The following is a 25,058-nucleotide window of genomic DNA, read 5'->3' on the forward strand; positions in this document are numbered from 1 at the left end:
TGACCAAACTGCGGGAGGCAGTGGAAGACAGGAGTGCCTGGCGTGTTCTGGTCCATGGGGTCACAAAGAGTTGGACACGACTAAACGACTGAACAACAACAACAACAACTTGCCACAGGAATGCTGCTGAAAACAACTTTCTACTTTAAGGAGAAATGTGAGTTTTCAAATAAAAGATAATAACATTTTAGACTGAACGGCAACAGGCCTTGAATTTTAAAGCTTGGCAAGGGGGTGGACTAGATGATATTTGGGATCACTTCCAACTCTACGATTCTATTGATTTCCTTCAAAACCTTTCACCATGCAGTGAGAAGTTTCAAGTACAGTGCTTACCTTTCCTCCTTTTGGAGGAAAGATCACTGGAGACTTCTAGCATTTCAGTAATGTTTGATTAATTTTCAAGTGGACCACAGGTGGGACAAACAGGATAATGCTTCCCTACCAAGCAGCTAATCCACTGTATGCATCAGTTCCCTGGAGAAAGTTATCTGCAACCCAATATGCTTCCACAGCAAACTGATAGCCTTCAGCTTGCTGACTCTTGCTTCTGTCTCTATCTCATTCTGTGTTTCTTTGTTCCAAAACCACACACACAAAAAACCTGCACCTTTCCTATAACAGAAGCGGGTAACATCTTCCCCATTTAGAATATTCCAGAGAAATCTCCAACTATTTCCCTGCCATTGGCTCCCAATGAATACTGTAATCTGTTTAACAAAAGACATGGCCCCAGCCCTCTTTCAAAATAAATCTCTTTGTTTTCTGAGAAGCAACCTGGATTAATAAGAACAATGTAAACCATTCTCTTATTTGTTTTTCACAGTCCACAGTTAGGCAACACTTTGTTAGGACCAACCAAAATATTTATTCTGTGGATTTTGCATGCGTCAAGAAATTTAAGGTAGTCAGCTGACCTGGCACCAAATGTTATGGGCCTCAGGTAAGCCAGTTATTCCCATTTGTTTGAATCCTAAGCAGCAAATTGTGAGATCCAATACCTAATTCAAAACACACCTTTATGTTACCTCTTTCATGATAAAATGTCACAAATCAGGGCCAACCTTTCTGAGATCCCCAGAGCTCTACATTAGGCAAGAAGGTGGACAAAGCAAGGTGGAATGGGATGGGGGGTTATGGTAAGAAAAGTACAAGAATTACGGTGGATGTTGCAGCTATAATGCCAGCTTTTAGCTTGCTTCCAAGATGGAGACTGCAGACTAAATAACCTGCCATTTCCCCCAGAAAACTGCCTTCTGCCCTAGTCATATAGTCACCACATTCTCATTCCAGTGCAAAGCACCCTTTGAGTCTTCCTTCCTTCCTTCCTTCCTTCCTTCCTTCCTTCCTTCCTTCCTTCCTTCCTTCCAGTACATGCTAGCACGAAGAAGCTTTAAGCCCTTGTTTGCTGATATTCCTCCAAGAATTCCCACAGTGCATATAAATGGATGTCCATATGAGGGTAATATACTTGCAATGTACAATAATTACTTGCTCTGATAAAAATCGTTTGATGGAGACTAGAATCATGTCATCTTTATTCTGTTCTTAAATAGTTCACTAATTTCTTATAAAAGGAGGTAACCTATAGATCAACTCTCAACTCTACCTGTTTACACCCAAACAAGTAATTCCTTCCCCAGTCTTACAGCAGAACTTTTAAATTGCACAAGTGCTGGAACATGGTGGGAGACACCATGTCCTGGTCATATGGTTGGCAGAAGCAAATGAACCCTCTGGATGTGACTGGAACGATCTTTAAGGTAAGCAGCTTTCAGATTGGTCCTCCAAGCAGAGCCCCCAACACAGCAAAGCATTTACAGCATCTTTCCATGTTGCAGCTGTAATTTTTGCATTGGGTCTTAGTCAATGGTAACTATGCCAAATGGATGCCATATTCCTCTTTTATAGGTAGCTGTCACTTTCTTCAGATTCATATTTTTGAAGGTCACACAATAAACACACAACATGTAAGAAGTTGGTGGTTTGGGGTCTTTCGAAAGTGAGAACAAGGAATTGTAGTAACCTTAAATGTGTCATGTGCAAACAGTGAATGCTGTAATACGAAAGATAAATAACTGCATTCACTGGAGACGGACCAAAGAATCCAGGCCAACCCTGTAATCTAATAAAGCTTCTTAAGCAATTTAATTGTGAATGCACCATTAATAAAGTAGAAGTCTTTAAATTAGATATCTTTTGACAGCAGTGACTACTTAAGAAGTATTCATCGGTTCCTGAGAATCTGTTCTTCAGCTTATATTTTACAGTAGCTTTGATTAAGCAACATTTTCTCTTATCCAAATTTAAACAGCACATCAAACAATATGGAAATAGACCCCCAGCCTTTCTTGAGGACATGAAAGTTATTCTGAATTATTTTCACAGCAAGGGTGAGCTCAATTCCCACCCCAACCCACTCTGTAGGAATTCTGTTACAGAGAAAGCAATTTGAAAATTAATACAACTCTATATTTGTAAGGAAATAATTTTTAATTATCATTCATTTTCTGCATTCTGATTTTTTCCACTTAATGAAGTAGGTCTCTCTTTACCATGGTTTTCATTTCCTCAGTGGATAAGTCGTAAAAATCACTATTCATGCAGGATTTCCCAGAAAAGGTTTTGATACTGCCAAGTAGGCTGTCTCCAAAGAAACGAGTAGCTTTTTTATTTTTAAATGAATCTTCGTTTAAGCAACAACAAGAAGTCAAAATTCTTACCCTGCATTTCAGAGGTCCCCAAAAAGAAACCTACATCTGCCTACATCTCGTGTGTGTGTGTGTGTGTGTGTGTGTGTGTGTGTGTGTGTAATCTGAGGTGGAGAAAGAGGGTGCCCACTAATAGTCATCTTCAAAACAGCACTCTCCCAACTTGTGATTCCTAGCAACTAGTACTCAGAGGCATACTGAGGCAGAACAGAGCCTCCGTGGCTAGTAGCCATTGGTAGCTTTATCCTCCAAGAATACTGTATTTTTCCGTATAGGTTTTTTTCCATAAAAAATAATGTCAAAAATTTGGGGGCGTCTTATACACGGATACATCTCTCCCCATTTTCTTAAATAGGAGTTCTCAAAAATAGGGGGTTTCTTATACATGGGGGCGTCTTATACACGGAAAAATACGGTATGCCTTAACCTCCTTTAATGCCATCCAAGTTGGTGGCTATCACTCTGTCATGTGGGAGTGAATTCCATAGTTTAACTATGTGTTGCATGAGGAATACTTCAGTCCTCAGTCTTTCAACATCTATTGGATGACCCCAAGTTCTATTATTATGAGAGAGAGAGAAACTTCTCCCAGTCTATTCTTTTTTCTCATCATGTCCAGTTTTACACACCTTTATAATGTTGCCCCTTACTTGCCTTTTCTCTGAGCTGAAAAGCCTCAGATGTGACCTTTCTTTCTACAGGAATTGCTCCAGGCCCTTGATAATTTTGGTTGCCATTTTCTGAACCTTTCCCATCTCTACTGTATCCTTTTTGAGGTGCCACTATCAGGCTCTGGCTTTTTTGCGCATTCTCTGAGGCAGAGAGAGTACCTGGCTGATTTAGGAGACATGGTGAACGTAATACATTTTGCACTTTTACTGCCTGCTTGCTTTTATAATCTCACCCTCATCCTACAACCAGACCCTGGGAAGTACCGTAGGTGTGGCAGAACTGAATTTATTATATGCCATCATTCCGATACAGAGTGTTTTCTTACAGTACTAGCTTCCAAAAGCAAGTGCTCAAATTAATGGCTTAATGTTGCCCCGTATTTTGAATCCAGGTGGTCTGGATCACAAAGTTCTACTTAGCTATGCTCTGGGACATCGTGGTTAGGCAACCACCACTTCAGTTCACCATCTGGAAGTGTGGAGGGAAACTACATGATTATTATGAGAATGACTAATCTCTGATGCACCATTCTAATAATGGAATATGTATGGATGTGTCTATGTGCAAGCAAACAAGCTTCATAAACATTACTCAGGAACATAGAGCACCTGCTCCAAAACATCATTTTCTACTGGCAGAGTAAGAAGCACCACAGAGTATAATTGCTGTGTCATATTAATTATATGGAAACCCAAACAAAATGACTAATTCCCACATTCCCACTCTCTCTGGGAACAAGAATAACATTATTATCAACGGCATGACTTTAAATTATCTAGTAAACTATTTTGCCTTTCTTCTGCCACCTACCCACACACCTGTTCTTCCATGCTTGTGTAAGTCACAAGAGGCAATTCCTACGATTGCTTACTGACTCTTCCAGAAAACATTTCTCACTTGAAATTAAGTTGTATGCAAAAGAGATCAGTCTTCATGAGGACTCACATAAAACAGACTAGCATTCAATTTCTGGCTGATAACTTAATTTGTCAGTAGGTGCTAATACTTGTCTACATAACAAAATTATAGCACACCTCTCGTTCTGCAAGCTTAATCATGGTTTTCACCTGATTGATTAAAAGTAGAACTTTATGCAGCACAGGCAGAAAGGGGCAGAAACAACTTCTCTAGTCATTGCAAAGAGCATGCTTAGCAGAGGTCTTTTATATAGGCGTGCTAATGGTTCAGCATGATTTCCAGCCCCATCCCCCTAGTTTTAGACTTGGAAAGCCATTGAATGTTTCATTTTCCCAGGAGTCTTCCTTGTGGCACTATCATAGCCAGTGTCTTTTCACACGGTTGGCAGCCATGGGCAAAAAGAAATAAATAAAAGTTGCATCAGACCAGAATCCACGTTGTCCATATTTCTATTTCCAACAGGAGTTCAGTCCTCCTCTGTAGCATGGGTGGGGAAATGTACAGACTAAGGGTCAAATCACGTTGGTGGAAACTTATTGAGTGCCACATTCCAGCGGATTTCTGCAAACTTAACTCTATGCATTCTGAGTAAATGCATGCAAGAGCCCTAACTGGATGTGATGCTAAAAAATCTGTTAAAACCTCACTTTCAAAAATCAAAAATATATTTGAGAACTGAAACCAATTAACAAGTTTCTGTCCAGGTGCTACCATTACCTGACTTTCTCAAGTTCACCTCCAACCTCGTTAGTAATGCTCTGGGCACTCTTCCAAACCATCAACAGCAAAGGAAAGGAAAGGGGGAAAACAACCCCTCCTTAAACACAGAACACAATCAAATGTGTTCGCTTGCTTCTGTGTAAAGTATTCTCCATTCCTGATGCTTGAGAAAACAAGACCAAAATATACATCATCTCATAGTTCCCCTGAGCTTATACATACAGCTTGCTTTTTGAGTCAGTGCTCCATGCAGGAGCATATGAAATAGTAAGAAGACAGTGCTTTTGAACATGTGCAGACATCCTTTCCTTCACTATCAATAATTCCTTTCTCTCACTGTCGAGGAAACCAAAACAGATTCTGAATGTTGAAATTTAAGGGGGAAAGCTTCTGAATTGGGTGTTGTTTCCAAGCAAGATTAAGAATTCCTTCTTAGTTGTACAATTCAAATACAGGTGGCGACCATTTTAGGTGCGTCCAATTGAAGCGTGATCACTCATGAGCGAGTCCTTTTGGACCCAGAAGAGGGTATAATGGGGCATAACAAGGGGAACATACTTATGCTCTGTCAATACTTGCAGGGGCCAGGAACAGAACCTCTGCATGAAATGATTGTCTCCTGTATTGTCCATTTCCCCAAAACAATTATTTGACACCCCCCCACACACACATTGGGCATATCAGTCCATTAAGTAGCTGGCAGAAATTTTAAAAACCTTAGAAGTAAGTCCCACTAGGCTCCATCAAAAGGTGTTTAGCACTGTAGACCAAGACTCTAATCCTATGCACACTTACCTTGGAGTAAGCTCTGCTGATACAAGGCTTACTTGTCAGTAGACATGCATAGGGTTGTGCTGTTACTGCTGGCTCAAAATCTGCTATTTTCAGCCAAATCACAGTTGCAAATCACAGACATATTGAGGCATCGCCATTAATCACAAGCCTTCACCATTTGTCTCCATCTGGAGGCCTGCACTTCACCAAGGTGTCGTCTGTGACTGACCTGAGTGTTGTATTTTATGCCTCCTGTCTGCTCCTTTGCTATTTTCTAGTGCAGCTTTTTAATTTCATTCACTATGCAGTTTGAAAAAATGCTGAATTAAAATAAATGAGATGCAAATACATTCAACGCTTTCCCTCTTGTTTTCAAATTGCACTTTCAGTCCACTCAACCTGTTATAATCTCATAGTGATTTTCATTTAAAAGAGCTAAATAGATATGTGATTACTGTTACAGGAACTAACACAAGACAATTAAATGCTGAGGTGTTGATAGATAAAGCTATGTTTTGATTTGCATATACATGGTGCAAAAAATAAAAATAAAAATCTAACTCTGGCAAGAATTCAGCTCCAATACTTGTACATCTAACTTCTGCTAATTACTGCAAGTATTTCTATTAAGGCTTTATTACTCAGAGCCAGGACTATATCCATTTATTTTAGGGTCTTATTATTTGAGAGCCTCCTCAAACTGCAGAGTTGATTTCATGCAAAGAGTATAACACAACCTCTGCAAATATTTGAAGTTGGGTTGTGGTGTGTGGGTGTGGAACATTCATTGTCTTCACTCCCTGATCAAAGAACTGTACCATGAAAATAAATAAAAACATCATATATATACATATATATATTTAAAAAGAAGAATCTACAATGGTAAATATGGAATGATGTGACTACAAAAAGTTTCAAAAGATAACTGCCAAATGTGACTGTGTTCTGCAGGATTTCAGACTCTGAGCTTTGCAAATGAAATAGCCCAGAATTCCTCAACCTTTTTGTGCCCCCCACCCTGAAATGTTTGGTGGAAAGCATACACAGCTAAAGTAGCATATATGGTTCTCTATCTTGCCAAAAATACAGCAGATCATACCAACAGCCCAGTCACAATAGGATAGGGAATAACATTGCATCGGGCCCTTTACTGTTGTAGTGCCCTGTCTTTGGAACTTACTGCCTTGCCTGACACTATCTGTGTTATCTTTTTAGTGTCAGGAATGCTTATTTATTCAAGTAGGCTTTTATGAATGCTTAGTTTATCTGGCTTTTTAAATGCTCTTCTACTGTGATCTTCTTTTGTTGTAAAAGGTAAAGGTAAAGGGAACCCTGACCATTAGGTCCAGTCATGACCGACTCTGGGGTTGCAGCGCTCATCTCGCTTTATTGGCCGAGGGAGCTGCCGTACAGCTTCCGGGTCATGTGGCCAGCATGACTAAGCCGCTTCTGGTGAACCAGAGCAGTACACGGAAACGCCGTTTACCTTCCCGCCAGAGTGGTACCTATTTATCTACTTGCACCTGACGTGGTTTCGAACTGCTAGGTTGGCAGGAACAGGGACCGAGCAATGGGAGCTCACCCCATCGCGGGGATTCGAACCGCCGACCTTCTGATCAGCAAGTCCTAGGCTCTGTGGTTTAACCCACAGCGCCACCTGCGTCCCACCCACCACCCGCGTCTTTTGTTGTACTGGATTATTAGTCAATGAGGACCCATCTGCGCTATACATTTAAATCAGTATCATACCACTTAAAAAAGTCATGCCCCCCCGCAAGAATAATGGGAAGTGTTGTTTGCAAATGGTGCTGAGAGTTGTAAAAAAACCCTATTCCCCTCATACGGCTACAATTCCCAGAGTTCTCTGGAAAGAGGGGAATAGGGATCTCCTAACAACTTTCAGCACCTTTAGCGAACTACAGTACCCAGGAACCGTTGGGTGAAGCCTTGACTGTTTGAAACTAGTATCATGCCACTTTAATCTATAGTTCAGATAGTGCCTAGGGCTGTATCATTTCAAATTGTTGTAAAGAGATATGGAATGGTGTACACCTGAAAAACAATGCTTGACCGGTTATCCTTAGAGTGCATTTTACCACACTGAGGAGCAAACCATATGACAACTGCAGGCACCATTCATCAAAGCCAGGTGTGCCCCAGTTAACATTATGGTCAGGAGCTACAATTTAAATTGTCCCTTCTTCCCCTCTTTAGTCCCTTCTTTCTGGGGCTTTATCCCAGTCAGGCTCACTTCTAATACTGTAGCTCAGATTGGGGTGGGGTTGATTTTAGTGAATGGATTGTAGGATAGGATTTGCAAACAGAGCTTGAAGCTTACGTGTACATATAGTTAATTTAGTTCAAATAACCCAGGCATATATCACTTTCACATTTTATATGAAATAAATGATACAGCATATAGGAATTGATAATAGTCCCCATTTCTAAAGCAACTTGTTTTATTGTAGGACTGGGTTGAACTTACCCTGAGCTTTCTTCCAAACACAGTAACTTTTCCTTTAATTTGTTCCTTTCTGAGGCGCCACTCTATGGAATTTAAGCCATTCTCCATTGGCAAGGAAATATTGCATCGTCCTATGGTTGGGGTCACAGTACCGGCTAGCACATGTGGTTCGCTGTGGAAGCTAATACTCATTCCATTGGCATACATCACCCTTAAGGTGCCATTATTGCAGAGCTGATAGCTGTTCCTCACTTGATCTGAAGCAATAACAGGGGTGGGGGGAAACTTAGCAGCATTAGTCATAAAGAAAACATATTACCTAATTTTCTAGGCTTTCATGGTGCATCTGCAAATCTAAAATGATGTTTCTCAGCAACTGTTGTGTGGTGAGGAAGTGGGTACGGCATTTGAGATGTTAGTGGTTTATGTGAAGAACATTATTAAAAATTTGAAGCCAGCAGAGGTGTTTCAGTTTATTAGGATTTTGTTTCCCACTTGCTTCTTAATTGTAAATCAAAATGTATATTGATATTTTTTATAGCAAATATCATTGATATTTGTGGCTACATGTATATTGATATTTTTATAGCAAATATCATTGATATCTGTGGCTACATGTATAATCTGAGAAAAAATTATTTTAATTGAAGTGTTGGGTCAGCAAGAAATCAATTCAAGTTGGAAATGAAAAAAGAGATGGCTGGAGCCTTTTCTTAGAAATAAGCAGGTTTTCCTTTTAAACTGGTCTAAGAGCTCCGTGTGTGTGTGTGTGTGTGTGTGTGTGTGTGTGTGTATGGCGCAATGTTATAGATTAGGTTTTGGTCCTTAAGGCATGATGCTCACTCAGAATGAGCTGCCAGACATAATCTTTTGTGAGAGTGTCACTCTTCATTCTGTCTTGAATAAATAGTACTAGCCAAACAGACACCTGGCTTTTTACTGACTGACAGAAGTTACAGAAATAAAACCAAGTTTATGACTTGGTTATACTCTCGAGTGGCTGTTGCAACCAGACCTATTCTTTAGAATAATAAAAAAAGAGTTTCTCCCGCAAAGCAATGCTGTGACCAGCTGCTATCCAAGAACCTCTATCCTTCTGTCAGAAAGAAAAGATCTACATAATTAATCATCTAGTAGCACAGAAATAAAGGCATTGCAACACAGGCAAATAGTTCATAAATGTTGGCATTTATATGTCAGAAGGCTATTGTTGTGTGACAATGTTTGTTTTCAGTGACATTATTTCTCAATTTAAAAAAAAATCAACAAAATTCATTTCACTGCAGTTTTGGTAACAGTGTCATAGCATATGAAATATGGAATTGCTTTTGTAAGGCTCCCATTAACTCCCTTACAAATCCCTGCTGCAGTGGCTATGCTGTAAATTTGTCTTCTGAAGCTGAGGAAATCTAAGCCTTCCTTAACAGAATAAACAAGACTGTTAGTTCTCTTGGCAACTCTCTCCTGACCTCAGACTAGAGGTAAATGGGTCACAGGAAAATAGGTGAGTGAATAAAAATACTTTAAACTGACCCACGGGAGAGATACCATGGGGAGAAACACCAGCTTGCTTATCTGTACTTGATTTAAAAAAAAATAAAATTATAATTTTCACTTATATACATTACAATCATTTAACCATAATTTTAACATTTTCAATTTCGACTCCCTTCTCCCTCTTTCTTCAGTTCCTTACATTTATTTTCGTCCTTTCCTGCATACTCCAAATTGCCTTAACTTATTCTTTTAATCGTCTATTCTCTCATGTTTACAGTTTGTTTGTTAATACTCAATAAACCCCTTCCATTGCTTTCTGAAAAATTTGTTGTTCTTGATTTCTTAATTCTTCCAGTAAGTTTCGCCATTTCTGCATACTCTATTAGTTTCTATAGCCAATCTTCTTTCATTGGGACCTCTTCATCATTCCACTTTGGGGCTGTACTTGATTTTTGTGTGCATGGTAATGCACTCACACATCTGTTCGCTGCATCTGTGCAGAGCATGCCCTGGAAACTTTCAAGAGTAGAAGTTCAGGATAAGACACTCATGCCTTTTCCCTCAAGGTACAATGATTTAATTGCTGCACATGCCTCAAGGGGGGAAATAATGTCCTTTGCCTCATGACTGAGACACGAAAAACGTCCCAGTTGAGAATGAGGCATCTTTAGCGGGAAAGGGTATGTGAGCTGTGATCATCTAAAGTAACATCAATTAGTGACTGGTATTCAGGCAAAAAACAGCAACACCCTGCTTAGAAAGTTCTAATGAATTATACATCAGACCTTGCTCATACACCCAAGGTGTAAAGCTTTATGAACATCATTACATTGGGTCACGCAGGTAAACATGGCTTTTTTGGAAGAAACGTAAATTCTATCAACTGGGCAGGATGAAGCCCTCTAAACATGTGGCAATTGAAAGGTGCTTTCCATGTCAGGAAAACATGCAGAAGAACCAAATCTTGACTGAGATGCAAACAAATACCATTATCGAAGTATAAAAACACTTTATCTTGATGGTTGCAAAGATATGGTAAGTCACAGAATAAGTCACATGCTAGCTGATGTAACAGCTGCCAAAAGGGCAATTTTAAATTATAACAAATAAGTGTCATGTGCCCATGGGTGAGCCAACAACCCAAGTACAAGGGAGGTGGAAGCAAGTGAACTCAAAGGCCATAATATCAGATGTCCACAAAATTCACTTCCAGAGAAAAGCACAGAAATATGATGACCAATCAGTTCCTGCAACCTTGTTTAGCAAATTCCTTCCCCTGAGGGCAGGATTTATTTCCTAAACAGATGAGGCAGCCATCACAGCTGTTGGAGATCTGTATCTTAGTTCCATCACTGTGAATACTTGGGAAACAAGACCCACTGCCCCATAGGTGCACAGGGCAAAGGAAGAAGCGACCTGATTAAAATAAACAACCACAAACCATGAACAAACCATCTAATTAATGTAAATCGAGTAAGTAAAAGTTTCCTAACAAACCACAAGACAGGGACTTAATAAAGCTCACTGAAGAGAATCTCCACTAGGAAGGTTTCTTCAATGTGACTGTTGTATCAGTCAAAAGAAAACTGAAGGAAAGAGTTTTCCTCCTCCTTGAGGCATGTACAATAGGTAAGATATTTTTGCTTGAAGAGATGGACCATGTGTACTAGTTCACAGGTTTCAGCTTTAGTAAGCTCTACACAGGTACCTAACACACATGTATGTCTGCACAGGGAGCATGAAGAAGAATAAATGGCTTTCAAAATAAAAGCATGGTTGTCACCTGGATCCCCAGCATGGATAATCAATGCAAGATACGTATTACATTGAGTGAGAAGTTGCAGATCTGGGTTAGTCCTGGCCTAAGAAGGTCTGGCCTAAGAAGCACAAATGTGTTCAGGTCTGGAAGGAGCTCATCTTGGGTGGCTCTTCTATCACCCTTGAGAAACGTTTTTAATGTATGGGTATAGCTCCTTCTCAAACTTGTCATCAGATCTTATATGGGAAGCATTAAAAAAATGCTGAACAATCTGATTTCCTTTTCTGAACTGGAATGATCCACAGGACATGAAATTATTTTTCTGTGAACAAATGCATTTGCATAGCAACAGAACATATAATATCTATGCTTCCTTCCAGTCTTATGGAAAGGGTGGTAGTGATGTAGACATTCGTTAACTAAGAAGTGATTATTGTTATTGGATAATGATTCTTTTGAGAAGCATTTCTATACCTTGAACAACTGTATAGGATGCCTCCACGGAGGAGAGATTGGTAATTACAGTGACATCATCGTCCCGGTTGGAGTTTTCAATATCAATAGTAATGGACTTTTCCATTTCACGATGAAGGCTGGTTACTACACCAGTAGGGCGAGTCACATTAGTTAGGCGTCCTTCGTGGTCATAACTAAAAGATGCAAGAAAGAAGTCCCACATATTTAACTTTTCAAAAATGAACAGAGCCAATATATACATGTACTTTCTGAAGTTAAAAAATATGAAACAGATGTGAAAGTCTAGAGAATGGAAATGAAAATATCACAGGAGCAAATTATTACAGCAAAGATGAATGGTGTACAATATTTTTTCAGTATCAAAACCAAGGATGCACCAGCATTTTAGAGAAACAATTAACTGTTAGATTCATGTGCCAAGGCAAATAGAACCCTAGGACCAGAAAGGAGTATGCTGCATCTAGCAAACTTTTGGGGATGCCTTTTCCCCTATGAATCTTCCTGGAGAATGGTTATTTGGATACTCAGTTTTAATTCCTGATATATTTACAGAGTGCAAGAACATCTTCTCTTTGCCTCTGCTTACTGAGCAACCATTCTTTCCATTTTCCCCTCATAAGATAAACTAAAAACATATTGCAGAGAATTTCATTCTTCAAAGTGTGCAGTGACATTATCTGCCTGGAAATGTCTGTGAGAGGGACAGCAGAAATTTCAGCTGGGAGAAGGAAGAATAAGCAAAGTCCAAATGTCACTCTTGGAAACGTTAAAATCTAAATTGCAAAAAAAGCAATAAATTTTAAAAGCTTTAAATGTAAATAATTTAACATACAAAAATAGTAACATTTTTACCTACATTTCAGAAGAGTCAGCACACAGGTGCATATCAGGGCATTGTATCTCAGGCAAACCACTTCTGTTCATGTGCTTCCTTCTCCTGATATGCACTTGTGCAATAACTCATCTAAGATATATCATAGTTTGCCACTGCACCTGAACCAGCAAATTATGTTAGTATCTCACAAAGAACGATTTGCAGTTTTGGTTTGGACAGCAAATACAACCTATAGTTAGTGGTTACATCCACTACATTCCAAATCGTGTCTTGCTATGAAATGCAATAACCAGAGTGTGCTATGTAAGGTGTGAGGTCTGAATTTTATCATGTTTTTCTCACTGTGACTTGGTATTATGTGTGAAATGAGCCAGTGAATAGGACCAATAAGTTGGCCACAGATAAAAGTGATCTTTAGGGAAAACTGTGTGTCCTGATTTCCTTGTTTCTGTAGTTATTTTGGTTGGTATGGAAGTTGCTGACTCCCATCCAGGGCCGTAGCTGGGGTGTGTGTGAGGTGGGCCCCCACCAGGGGTGCAAGAGATGGGGTTGCAAAAAATCAGCTAAAAATATGTCCATAAATATAAATATCAATTATTGCCTCATAAGAAATGGTTTTAAATAGAGGGTGAATTGAATGGGTGGAAATGGGGGGTTGGGGTTGGAGGAGAGGCGGAAAGAGCAGCTAATTTGTCCGTGGCTAGGGGGCACAATCTGGGTGGTTCTGCCAGGGGCGGAAGATCACCTAGCTACGGTTCTGCTCCCACCGTGGGGGAGCAGCCTCTGGACAAGTTCGGGATCTGCTGTGACCAAATGTTGTACATTTTGAAGATAAAGATACTCTACTTTGGAGGAATCTTTACTCTGCAGTTATTGCAGCTCCAATTGAAATACATAATGCTACACTCAGTGATAAGGTTAGGCAGATCTTGGTGTCAGAAGGGCAGAGGCGCAGTTTTGACAGAGAGGGCCAGTTTTCCCCTCCTCACTCTTGTGGCAACCTCAGAGGCATTTGCTATACTGATGCCAGAGGCTGTGAGGTCACTAGGGTCAAAAGGAGGGGATGCCAGGGAGAGGAGCAGGGAAAGGCATGGATCCAAAGAATGCATAGCCTCCCCAGTCCCAACACCCCCCCCCCCAAGTTAGCAAGAAAATTACACCAGCCCAGGACATAGCTGTCAACTTACAGATTTGAAAATAAGGGACCAGCAGCCTCGAATATCATGATGCACCCCTGAGGGGGAAAAGGGAGAGACGGAGACGCAGCAGCTCGTGCGCGCACTCTCTCTCGCAGCGGAGGACCCCAAGCCGCTGCTTCCCTCCCGAGTCGGGCGAGCATGAAACCCGGGAAAATTAAGGGACATCATCAATAAGGGACAGCAGTGGGACACGGTGCTGGGATAAGGGAGTTTCCCGCCAAAGAGGGACGGTTGACAGCTATGGCCCAGGAGCTGATGTAATCCAATCTTGCTTATTTCCTTCCCTTTGTGACAGGACACTGAATAAGGCAGAAAAATCACCTTCAGCCTCAGTCCCCACAGACCCCTAAGCCTCAGAATTGCAGCCTTAATGTGTGTGTGTGTTTATTTCGTCTACCTAGCCTTCACAATCCTTGATGGCAGGGATTGCCTTTCTTCCTCCTTTTTTCTGCTCTGTGAGACTTTTTTGGCTGCAGAACAGAATTTAAAAAAAAATCTCAAGATGAATTAATAAACAAATATGCAAGCAGAAGGGGTTCAGAAATAAGCAATACCATTTTATCAGGAGGAGAACCTCACAAAAAGAACTACTGAGAAAAAGTGGGTGGTATCTACTCCTGAAGCAATAGAAAACACCAATCATTGTTCGGGGAATAGAGCTATTAATGCCTTCTCTCATGGCATAACTGGATTTAATAAAGCAATTTAAAATTATGTATATGATAAAAATTACTTCATTTGGCAGAAGAAAAAAGTCATTTGGTGCAAATTGCTTTGATCATTTTTTTAAAAAAACCTCTGGATCAGCAATTTTTTGGGAGGAGCAGAAAATTAATGTTATCTGTTTCTCAAGAGACATGGGGGGGGGAGCAAGGGGGAATAGTGATGTGTTAATGAGGCACTAATAACTGAAACTGGCAAATTGTCCCATTGTGTAACTCTTTCTAGACTTGTCCAGGAGGAAAGGTAAGCAGCAGACTGAATAGCATATGGGGAATGGCAGCTGCTGTCCTGCTTGTCATCATCTGGAAATGAGTTCTCCTGACTGGGTTGCGTTAGGTGCTCAATAATGTGACTTAATTATTGCACGGACCCAGGCAGTAGGCAGCTATAAATACATTTATTAAGCAATAACTATGATGGAGCAGGACATTTCCTGGGAACTGATGAGCGGCTGGGAGGAGTTAGTATCTTAGAAATGCTGGAGAGTCATTAATCTGAAGAAAATGCCCTGATCTAGGAACATTAGTTAGAGGAAACTGAGGATGGGGAGGAGAATGGGATCACTTTATGGCCATGGTAGTTTCTTTCAGCATGTGGTGTTTATTTCTAAATGATGTAATGTATCACTACTAATTAGCCCTATGGTTAAAATAATTGCCAGGCATTCACATGTCAGATTCTACACCATGTTCATTAATTTAGGAGAAACTGGTTTACATTGGTTTACATGAATGAGACTCTTAATCTCAGGGCTGTGGGTTCGAGGCTCACGTTGGACAAAAGATTCCTGCATTACAGGGGGTTGTACTAGTTGACCTTCAGCGTCCCTTCCAACTCTGAAATTCTATGATTCCATGAATCCTGCTACTATTTTCCCTAACGTATTTCAGGTTGCTCAAATTGCTCCTAGTATCTTGGATTGTTTTGGGTGTCCCTTATGCATGGTTATGCCTGACTGCTATATTTGTTCTTGTAAATCTTACATTTGCATGTGACAATTCATTCCCTAGTGGGCTTAGCCAGCAACTTGGCATTTAAAATATACAAGGCTCAGCAGAATGTACATGGAACATTTTAGCCAATATACCAATTAGACTGTTTTCGCATCATCCACAGTCACAAAATTCTGAACAATTGAAGTCAATCCTATTCAGTGTTTTCAAAATAGGTGAGTTATTCTATAGGACACAGGAGCACCTAACTCTGCCATTATCTAATGGGAGCTCTCTAAAGTGTGACCCCTCCAAAGTTACACTGCCCAAATCTGCTGTTAGTTATTACCTTAATCATAAATTTTTATTATTCACCAAATAAGCATTTCTTTCTTTTTGTAACCACGGTTAGCTTTAAAAGGTGTATATTTGTATGCCTGCACTAGTGAGCCTAAACCCCCCCAACAAACTATGTAGTACAGAATCATAGAATCATACTGTTGGAAGGGATACCGGGGGGTCATCTAGTCCAACCTCGTGCAATGTAGGAATCTCAATGCATGACAGATGGCCATCCAAGCTCTGCTTAAAAACCTCCAGTAGTTTACTGTTCATGAAACCGCTTCATGTTACTCTAGATGAAGCCTGTTTCAATATCATTGTAAACTGTCTTTCAGACAAGGAATGACAAGGTGGTCACACATCTCCTGGTTCAAAAAATAATAATGTAACTCCATCAGCAAGATCCATGAAACACACATTTACAAGTGGCTATTCTACAAAATGATCAGCAGGTGGCAGTGCTCTCCTACTCCATTGAAAAACTCCATCAAAACCTAAAAAAAGAGATCGCTTTAGAAATGATAGTTAGTTTCCAACTATATCAGCTATGTGACTTTTTATGTCCTTGAATATAGTTGTATGGTGTACACATTATGGGGGTATATACTTTGAAGACGTAACGATGAATAATTACCAACAAGTAGCCTGATCTAATGGTGCCCTGAGTATTCTAAAAAGTAAGGTTTATTTTTTAGGGTGTGGGGGAGACATGAAACATACATAGGGTGTCTTTGCAACAGTTTTTTTCCTCAAGAAAAGCTGAAATGGTTATATTCATTTTCTGGAGGACGCACTGATAAAATGAAGAGGAATGTACTTCACCACAATGTTTGTTTGATGTCTGTAGACACATTAGTCCAGTGCATATGTAAAAACCTCTACACACACCACTCTTCTGCTACAGCCACAAGGAGATTCGAAGAATCCACTACCTAGCTGAAACTAACTCTATTCTGTCATTATGTCTGAACCAGTGAATTTTGGTTTGTTAAAACTAAGGAAGCTTGAAGAATTTGGCTTTTATTAATTCCAGTGCAAACAGACCTGATCCACAACTCCTGTACTAACTGAAACATAATTATCACACTTCTCTGAATTCTGTAATACAGTTCTTGGCTCTCAAAGCATACCAAAATGCATTATAATGTGCATTTTAGTAAAAGAAAAAAAGTGTAGAAATGCATTTTCATTCTGTGACAGAACAGCATTTAAACACATATTTAAATACACATTTTCATGCAGATTTTTTTAAAAAAAATGCAGACTAATGCAGAAATGAGATAGAATGTATGCAAAATTGATATGGATCATAAATAGTTTAAACTAGCATTTATTGAAACAACCCAGGATAATAAGTCTGGGTTTGACCTTGGCCTGTTTCAGTAAGCCACAGTATAAACTAAAGACAGCTTGACCCAGTCTGAATGTAACAAGAAATGACAATTAGTTTAAACCAGGAAATGGATGCTTCCAATTTATTTGTGGCTGCATCAGAGGAGAAATAAACAACCAAATATGCAAGCCTGAGGCTTGCCCAGGCTCACTCACGTATTTCTAAACAATAGCTTAGCATTATTATCGCTGAACTGAGCCGCTGTGAGGAACACTGGGCTGACCATACTTAAGTGAAGCAGAAGGCTAGGGTGCTTCCTTGCGCATAGATCTGCTGCTTGTCCAGACTTCCCCTTAAGATGGAAGCTTTCCCCAGCAAGCAGATCTATTGCAAAAAGAAAAAAAGTTTTGTTTGCTTTTTTATACCAAACGTCCATACAAACATATATAAGCATGAAAATAGTAGGGGTGGGATTCAATACTAGAGAAAAGTCACTGACGTTAATGAACATGGAGCCACAATTTAAGAAGGATATTGAGAAGCTGGAAAATGCGCAGTGGCCACCACAATACTCAAGGTAAGGGTCTGGAAACCAAACCTTATGAGAAATGGCTGAGGGAGTTGAGGATGTTTAGCTTGGGGGGGGGGGAGGGAAGGAGACCCGAGAGGAGAGATGATAGCCATCTTCAAGTATCCTAAGGGCTGTCACATGAAAGATGGAGCAAGCTTGTTTTCTCCTGCTCCGGAGGGTAGGACTTGAACCAATGGCTTCAAGTGACAAGAAAGGAGATTCTGACTAAACATCAGGAAGAACTTTCTGACAGTAAGAGCTGTTTGACAGTGGAACAGATTCTCTGGGCAGGTTGTGGACTCTGCTTTCTTGGAGGTTTTTAAGCAGAGGATGGATGGTCACCTGTCATGGATGCTTTAGTTGAGATTTCTGCATTACAGGGGGTTGGACTAGATGACTCTCAGGATCCCTTCCAACTTTTCAATTCTATGATTCGTTTATGAAATGACTTAGGTTAATTAATTTCAATTGGTAGACTGAGTAGGGTTTGGTTTAACACAACCCAAGAGCCCAGATTCAAGTAACCTGGCACTAGTGGAAGCCAGTGTGAGGGCTCCCTGCTAGCACAATGGCACTTTCCCTCATCTCCTCCCTCCAAATCTGGTCTGGAGGTTCAGGAGAACCCCAAGAACAGCATGCAGGAGCATTGTCTGGCAAAAAGGAACGCCTGTGCTGATGGAACGATGAGAAGAGTGTGACACTGAATTCTTACCAAGGTAAATATGTTGATACAATAAATAACACAATAAATAATACAATTGTAATTAATCACCAGTGGGAAGCACATTAATCATAGTAATCCTTACATATTGTACCTACAAAATGGAAAAGAAAAACAAATCAGAGTAATGTTAAGGGTGTATGTAAGCTAATAGTAAACATTTAGATCATTCTTTTAAACTCTCAAAAATAAATAAAATTTATTTTAGGGGGCAATAGAAAAAAGGGAAAAAAGTAAACCAAAACCCAGCTTACTGATCATATTGTTCCTAACAGAGCATGTGGCTGAAGTGCTTCCTGTACCTTGCCATTCTTGTAGTGAATAAACAAGCTCCATTTATGTATAAACAAATCATTTTGTTGCTTCCTCTCTCTTAACCTTATCACATTGGTTAGTTTGACCATGTAGCCTAATCCCATATACCATTTCTTAATAGATGGTGGATTAATCTTTTTCCATTTACAACTGACAGATAACTGGGTGGCTGTCAATAAGTGCTATCAAAAGCAATCTTATCTTGGAAAATAATTGATTTCCAACAGTGGGGATGGATACTTCCCTGACAAGGACTCTACAGTACTTATGAATACTAACCACCCCAGCCTACTGTGTCACATGGCAGGTTGATGTGCTTTCTTAGAAGGGTGTGAACTCCATATAAAGGACAAGAGATGCCACATAACTATCAGTAGGCAGCTAAACATTTTACCCTTAATCACCTACATCTGCATATTCATATTTTTCATAATCAGTATTTGCAGAATGTCACTTACTTGAAGAAATTTTCAACACTGGTAAAATATATAGCTGAGGACGATCTTTGGAAAAACATTGGTTAATGACACTGGTTTTCTTGTGCAGACACGCATGCACACGCACACGCACCCTATTATCTTATCTGTCATCTGTTTCAGTTAAAGAGGAAATTTTGTCTTTCTCATCTACTAGTTCCTGAAACGAGTGTAATTTTGAGCTCTCTAGAAATTATATAAGTCACACTGAATTTCTTTCAGATACCTTAGGATCCAATTTCCTCAACAATCTGAGGAAAGAGCAATCAGCAAAGTCAATCAATGCTTTATCTGCCCAGATAGAGCACGGTCCCAATATCCTGCCCATTTGAACAGCAAGACTTGTCATCTGAGTTCCAAAAGAAACTGCAGTATTGAAATCCCTGGAGAAAGAAAGCTTAGTAGGGTGTAGCCATCATTTATTAGGTTATGAGTTGGGCAGAGCAAGTATGGGAAATATTCTCTGTCGTGGCATGCAGGATCATGAAAGCTGGGTCCTATCCTGGCAGCTGCTATACATATGCATGCATCCTAAACATCCATAAATTGTAGTTGCATTTTAGGCTGCTGGGCACTGTAGCACAACTGCTTCTCCAAAGGACATTCAAAACATTAGCAGTTATCCAAATTCACTTGAATGTCATTACCGTATTCTCTGAGCTGCACTGCAAAGATGTGCACATTTGTAAATAAATAAATAAAATTTAAAGGCAGATATTCTAGGGAAGGGCCAGAGCTCAGTATTAGACTATCTGTCTTGCATGCATAAGGTTTGAAGCTCAATCCAGGGAGGGATGGGAATGTCCTATCTGCAATCATAGGAGCTGCTGCCTGTGAGCATAGGCAATGCTAAGCTAGATGAACTGCTGATCTGACTCTGTATAAGGCAGTTTTATATGTTCCTATGCTTTTCTCTAAAACGAAGACCACCAGTTAATTCACAGGATGGTTCTTCTCTGTATAATTCTCCACCCGTCTATCCTTACCTGAAAATTCTTTCACCCATCTCAAGCCTCCTCCTTTGACCTTGCCAAATCTGGACCTTGAAAAGCAGTTTTCAATTACGCAGAAATCCCCCAAAGGAATTTAGAGTAGATTATGCCAAATACGAAAATGTGTGCAAAACTAGTGGTCTTTTGAGGCACAGAATATGCTGCCTTGTCCTTGAACCATCATGAAGTTCTACCTGTTTATCAGCTAGACACAAAATGAATGTGCAACATTATTTTGAAAAGAGCCTTACTCATAAAAGGTCGTCCATGCTGTCTCATCACTTTTTGTTGCCAAGAGACCACTGCTCCCATGATAAGTCATTAATCCAAGTTCCAAGGTCTGGGTTGACACTACCTTAAGCCCACCATTTGTGCCAACAGCAAGAGTCACTATTTGATTGTCGGGCATTAGAAAATGACGTGGTGCTCCATTGGTATCCCGCCGAATTTTTAGAGAGTTGCCATTGTTATCAATCACCTCCGTCACATCATTATCGGCACTATAGGTGAAATTATATAGATATTCTCCCGTAACAAGGCTGAGGGTATATTGGTGGATACCGTCAATGTTGAAGACATACAGTTCCTGCTCTCCCGGAGATGCAATTTCATATTGGTTGAAAGAGTTAAGAACAGGTTTGTTTTTGCTGACAGCCCTGATACGTATATTTCCAAGATCTGCTATGTAAATAGTGCCATCTGGTGCCACAGCTAAGGAGGATGGGGTATTTAAGATGGCATCAGTGGCATAAGCATCATCGCCAGCATAACAATTACAGTTGACATCATTTTTGCAGTCGCAGTCTGAAGCTGCCCCAGCCAAGAGGCAAATCTCGCCATTCGTGGTGACCTGGCGAAGCCGGTTAATTTTTTTCTCATCTGTTTCACTGATGTAAAGAATTCCAGTGTGTGAGATGGCAATGGCACTGGCTGACTCCAGTGCAGAATGAATGGCCAGTTTGCTGAGAGAGTAGTCTATACCAGGAACCTGGCAGTGCATTGGACGGCCAGCAATGATGCTAACCTGATGGTTCTCGGTGATCCGCAAAATGACATTGTTCTCCAGTACATACAGGGAGTTATCCATTGGATTAACAGCAAGGTCAGTCGGCCACTCCAGGCGCACCTACAAGAGGCACAATAAATTAGTACTGGTTTTAGAACAATCTGGACATTTCTTTGAACACATATAAATTATGTACTGAGATTCCTGCATTCAGGGGGGTTGGACTAGATAACCCACAGGGTCCCTTCCAACTCTACAATTCTATTATTCTATGTATGAAATAACAACTAATTGCTCAAATCTTAACTGAGCAACTCAAAGAGCTACGCTGTGTGTAGTTCACTTGGACACATTTCTTTTCTCTATTTATTAAAACTACACACAGTGCTTACACTGAGTAATGATATATGCAGTACATGGGACTAAACACTTCAAAGATATATAGGAAAAGCAAAGCCAATTAAACACAATATGACCACAGCTCTATTTTTCTATCACTGAGATATGTCATCTGCTGCAGAGAAAACTTGTTTGTTATATCAGTAACTGTATTTCATCATCAATACATTCAAAACCCCTTTTCCCCATCAGATTGGAATACACAGTGTTACCTAGGGAGAACAACTAGGCATTTATCCAAAATAAATAACCATCTGTTTTATTACAAACAAGAAGTAACACTCTACCTGGGTAACATCCATGCTGGAATCACAGCTTAGTGGCCGAACAGCAGTTAGGTCATTAGAGCCAAGCAGAGTTGATATTATTCCATTCTGATCAACTTTTCGGATCATTGTAGCATCAACAAAATACATAAGGCCATACTTATCTACTGCAATTCCTACCAGGGTGCAAAGAAAGTAAAAATTAGTTGTCTGACCTCATGGTTTGCTGATAAATTCACCAATTATTGTAGCTGTCCCTCACTTGTAAGTATTTGCTTCTGACTTTTTGAGCCGAAGTACGACGCCATTTCAACCACCTCAAAAGTACTGCTCCATTAGAGTAAATGAAATCTTTGGTTCTAAATTCTCAACAAATTAATTTACAAGCTAACAGTAACACCACTAGTTTCCTGGTATTATATACAAATATATAAAGCTGACACTACTTTTCAATTTATTTTTTTGCAGAAAATAAACTAATTGAAATAACTGTCCATCTAGTCCGCTGTGTATATGTACAGTCTTAGTATCTGTTTGTTCTCTATGCTGTAATAAATCTGAGCTTTCGTTGCCCCACCAAAAACTGTACTACTGTAGATATTGTAGCCAATCTCCAGTCATTAGGCAAGGCAACCTCCCCCTGGTGCACTGTGACTCCAGTCACAAGTTATTTGTAAATACATTTTGGCTGGATACCCATGTGCATATGCATGTGTGTATATGCCTGAACAAGTACATGTGTAAACACTACCTTCTTATCCTTTAAGTGCTTCTTCCTTTCCTTCAGATGTTACTGTCCTTGAGCTACAGAAGCATGGGCACCAAGGCAGTTTTGGTAAGGAAAAGTACCACCAGTTATGCTGCCTACATCATGTAAGGTAATAGCTTCTGTGTTTGGTGCCACTAAGGTGAATTTAATTAGCACAATGAAAGAAACCTCATGCTGCGGAAAAAGCTAGAGGACTTCATATTGGTTTATTTTAAGAGGAACAATCAAGTTATAAAATTAATGTTTATCATTTTTATATTGAAAAATACCCTAAGTGTTTGAATGTCAGATTTTTATGGTTCGCTTCAGCTGTGCTTTTCAAATTTATTGAGTCAGAATTATTTATTTATATGAGCCACTGAAGCTGGAATTTATACTCTTCCAATAGGTAGACATTTCTTTTATACAGTGTTTGTTTATATTTCTTCTGCTCTACTTTCATTCATTCCCAAAGGGAAGACTAGCTGAAGCGTAGGCACTTAGGCTGCAGTTTTTTTAAGTGCAATATTGACAAGCAAGCAAAGGAAACATTAACCTAAGAACCATTATTCCATACAATCTTTTCATTTTTTTAAAAAAATTACATATTATTAAAATGGAAAATAAAGTCTGGCTTTTGTTTCTTTTGCAGAAACAGGATATAGACCAGACAGTGCCAACCACCTTTGCCCAAAATAACAGACACTTTTGCATCTCCAAAAAGATTTTGCTTCAGACAATCCTGACTGTTTGTACTTCTTCTCCACAATGGAATGCGAAGGTTATTGTTGTTTTGCAAAGGAACAGGGGCTGCAAGCAAACCCCATGAAAAGAATTGTCTGTGGGAAACACTTGCCAACCTGCTGTGATTCAACCAGAGATTAAAAAATAAGTCAGCAAGCAGTGTTTTAATTGCCAGATAATTATACAGTGGTACGTCGGGTTACATGCGCTTCAGGTTACAGATTGTGCTAACCCAGAAATAGTACCTCGGGTTAAGAACTTTGCTTCAGGATGAGAACAGAAATTGTGCTCTGGAGGCACGGTGGCAGCAGGAGGCCCCATTAGCTAAAGTGGTGCTTCAGGATAAGAACAGTTTCAGGTTAAGAACGGCCCTCCGGAATGAATTAAGTACTTAACCCGAGGTACCACAGTATATAGATTCAGTCTAGCTTCAGATTATAGTTTGTGCAACCTTTTACATCCCTTACCTCGTGGGCTCATTAAAGTTGCATCCACTGCTTTCCCTCCGTCACCACACCTGGCTTCATCAAAAGGCAGACACTGCTCCCCTGTACCTGCCACTACTTCAGAATTTCCAGCTAGGTCTTTTGCACCAGTAAGGGTTTTGACTTTGTAAATACGGCGGCTGTTGGTGTCTGATACATAGAGTGAGCCCGAAACAGGATCCACAGCTAGGTAGTACTTGTGGGCAGGGTTGTTGCTTTAGAAGAGAAGAAAGAGAAAACACAATGGCTAAACCAGACCCCACAAAGCATAGTTCTTGTCAGTAATGAACTGGGATATGACAGGGATAGTCTTGGGCAAGAAATGTAGATAGTATCAGTCCCACCACCCTTCTGTCTGAGGGTGACTCCCACCCTCCACCCCACAGTGTAACATTAGGTTTGGCAAAGCCTGCCCTTTTCTCAGTCCCATCCCTTAATTTGGTTATATTAGAGTAGAGGTTGGGTGTGAGAAACTCAGCATCAAATCCCTTCTGTGCCACTTGTTGGCCTGGAGCAAGTTGCTATCTCTGAGCCTGCTCTTACTTCACAGGTTGCTGTGAGGACTACATAGGTAATGCCATGGATACCATCTTGGATGAAGGGCTGGATAAAAAAGTGACAAATAAATAAATGAATCTGAACAGGGGCTGCTGGGTAGAAGGTAGCGACATAGCAACTTATGTAATTTAATAAACTCTGGCAAGGTGTCCCATCTCAAATTATGTCTGCAATCCCATGCACACTTTATAGAAAAGAAGTTCTGTTGAATTCAGTGGGATTTACTTCTGAGTAAACTTGCACAGGATTGGGCTAGATGCGTTAGACACTGGCTCTTAACAGCTACACTCACTAACTGTTAGGAAGTGTCTGCCTTGTATAAGACCAGTTCACCTTGGCTTCTAGTCAATCTTCCTCTGAATATTACATCATTCTGTATCTTTTTGACAACTGGAAATTGTTTTATATCTCAATAATTTGG

The 25,058-nt window shown here is 40.0% G+C and overlaps 1 protein-coding gene and 1 long non-coding RNA gene across 22 annotated transcripts in view; one reads left to right on the forward strand and one right to left on the reverse strand.

The window, feature by feature from the left end:
- TENM2 (teneurin transmembrane protein 2) overlaps positions 1-25,058 on the reverse strand; it is a 709,050-nt gene that overhangs the window by 12,811 nt on the left and 671,181 nt on the right. For all 21 annotated transcript variants that reach the window (XM_083596571.1, XM_083596570.1, XM_083596589.1 and 18 more), the window contains 5 exons: positions 24,062-24,294; positions 22,124-22,278; positions 20,683-21,557; positions 11,990-12,165; positions 8,281-8,516 (listed from right to left, as the gene is read on the reverse strand). In XM_083596571.1, the coding sequence (XP_083452697.1) occupies positions 8,281-8,516; positions 11,990-12,165; positions 20,683-21,557; positions 22,124-22,278; positions 24,062-24,294 (1,675 nt within the window). The remainder of the gene's footprint in view (positions 1-8,280; positions 8,517-11,989; positions 12,166-20,682; positions 21,558-22,123; positions 22,279-24,061; positions 24,295-25,058) is intronic.
- On the forward strand, positions 101-1,518 carry LOC310755181. Its single transcript, XR_014544215.1, has 2 exons — positions 101-943; positions 1,372-1,518. It is a non-coding gene; the product is annotated as an uncharacterized lncRNA (long non-coding RNA).

This window comes from Podarcis filfolensis (assembly GCF_964270895.1).
Source record: "Podarcis filfolensis genome assembly, chromosome: 2".
NCBI lineage: Eukaryota > Metazoa > Chordata > Lepidosauria > Squamata > Lacertidae > Podarcis > Podarcis filfolensis.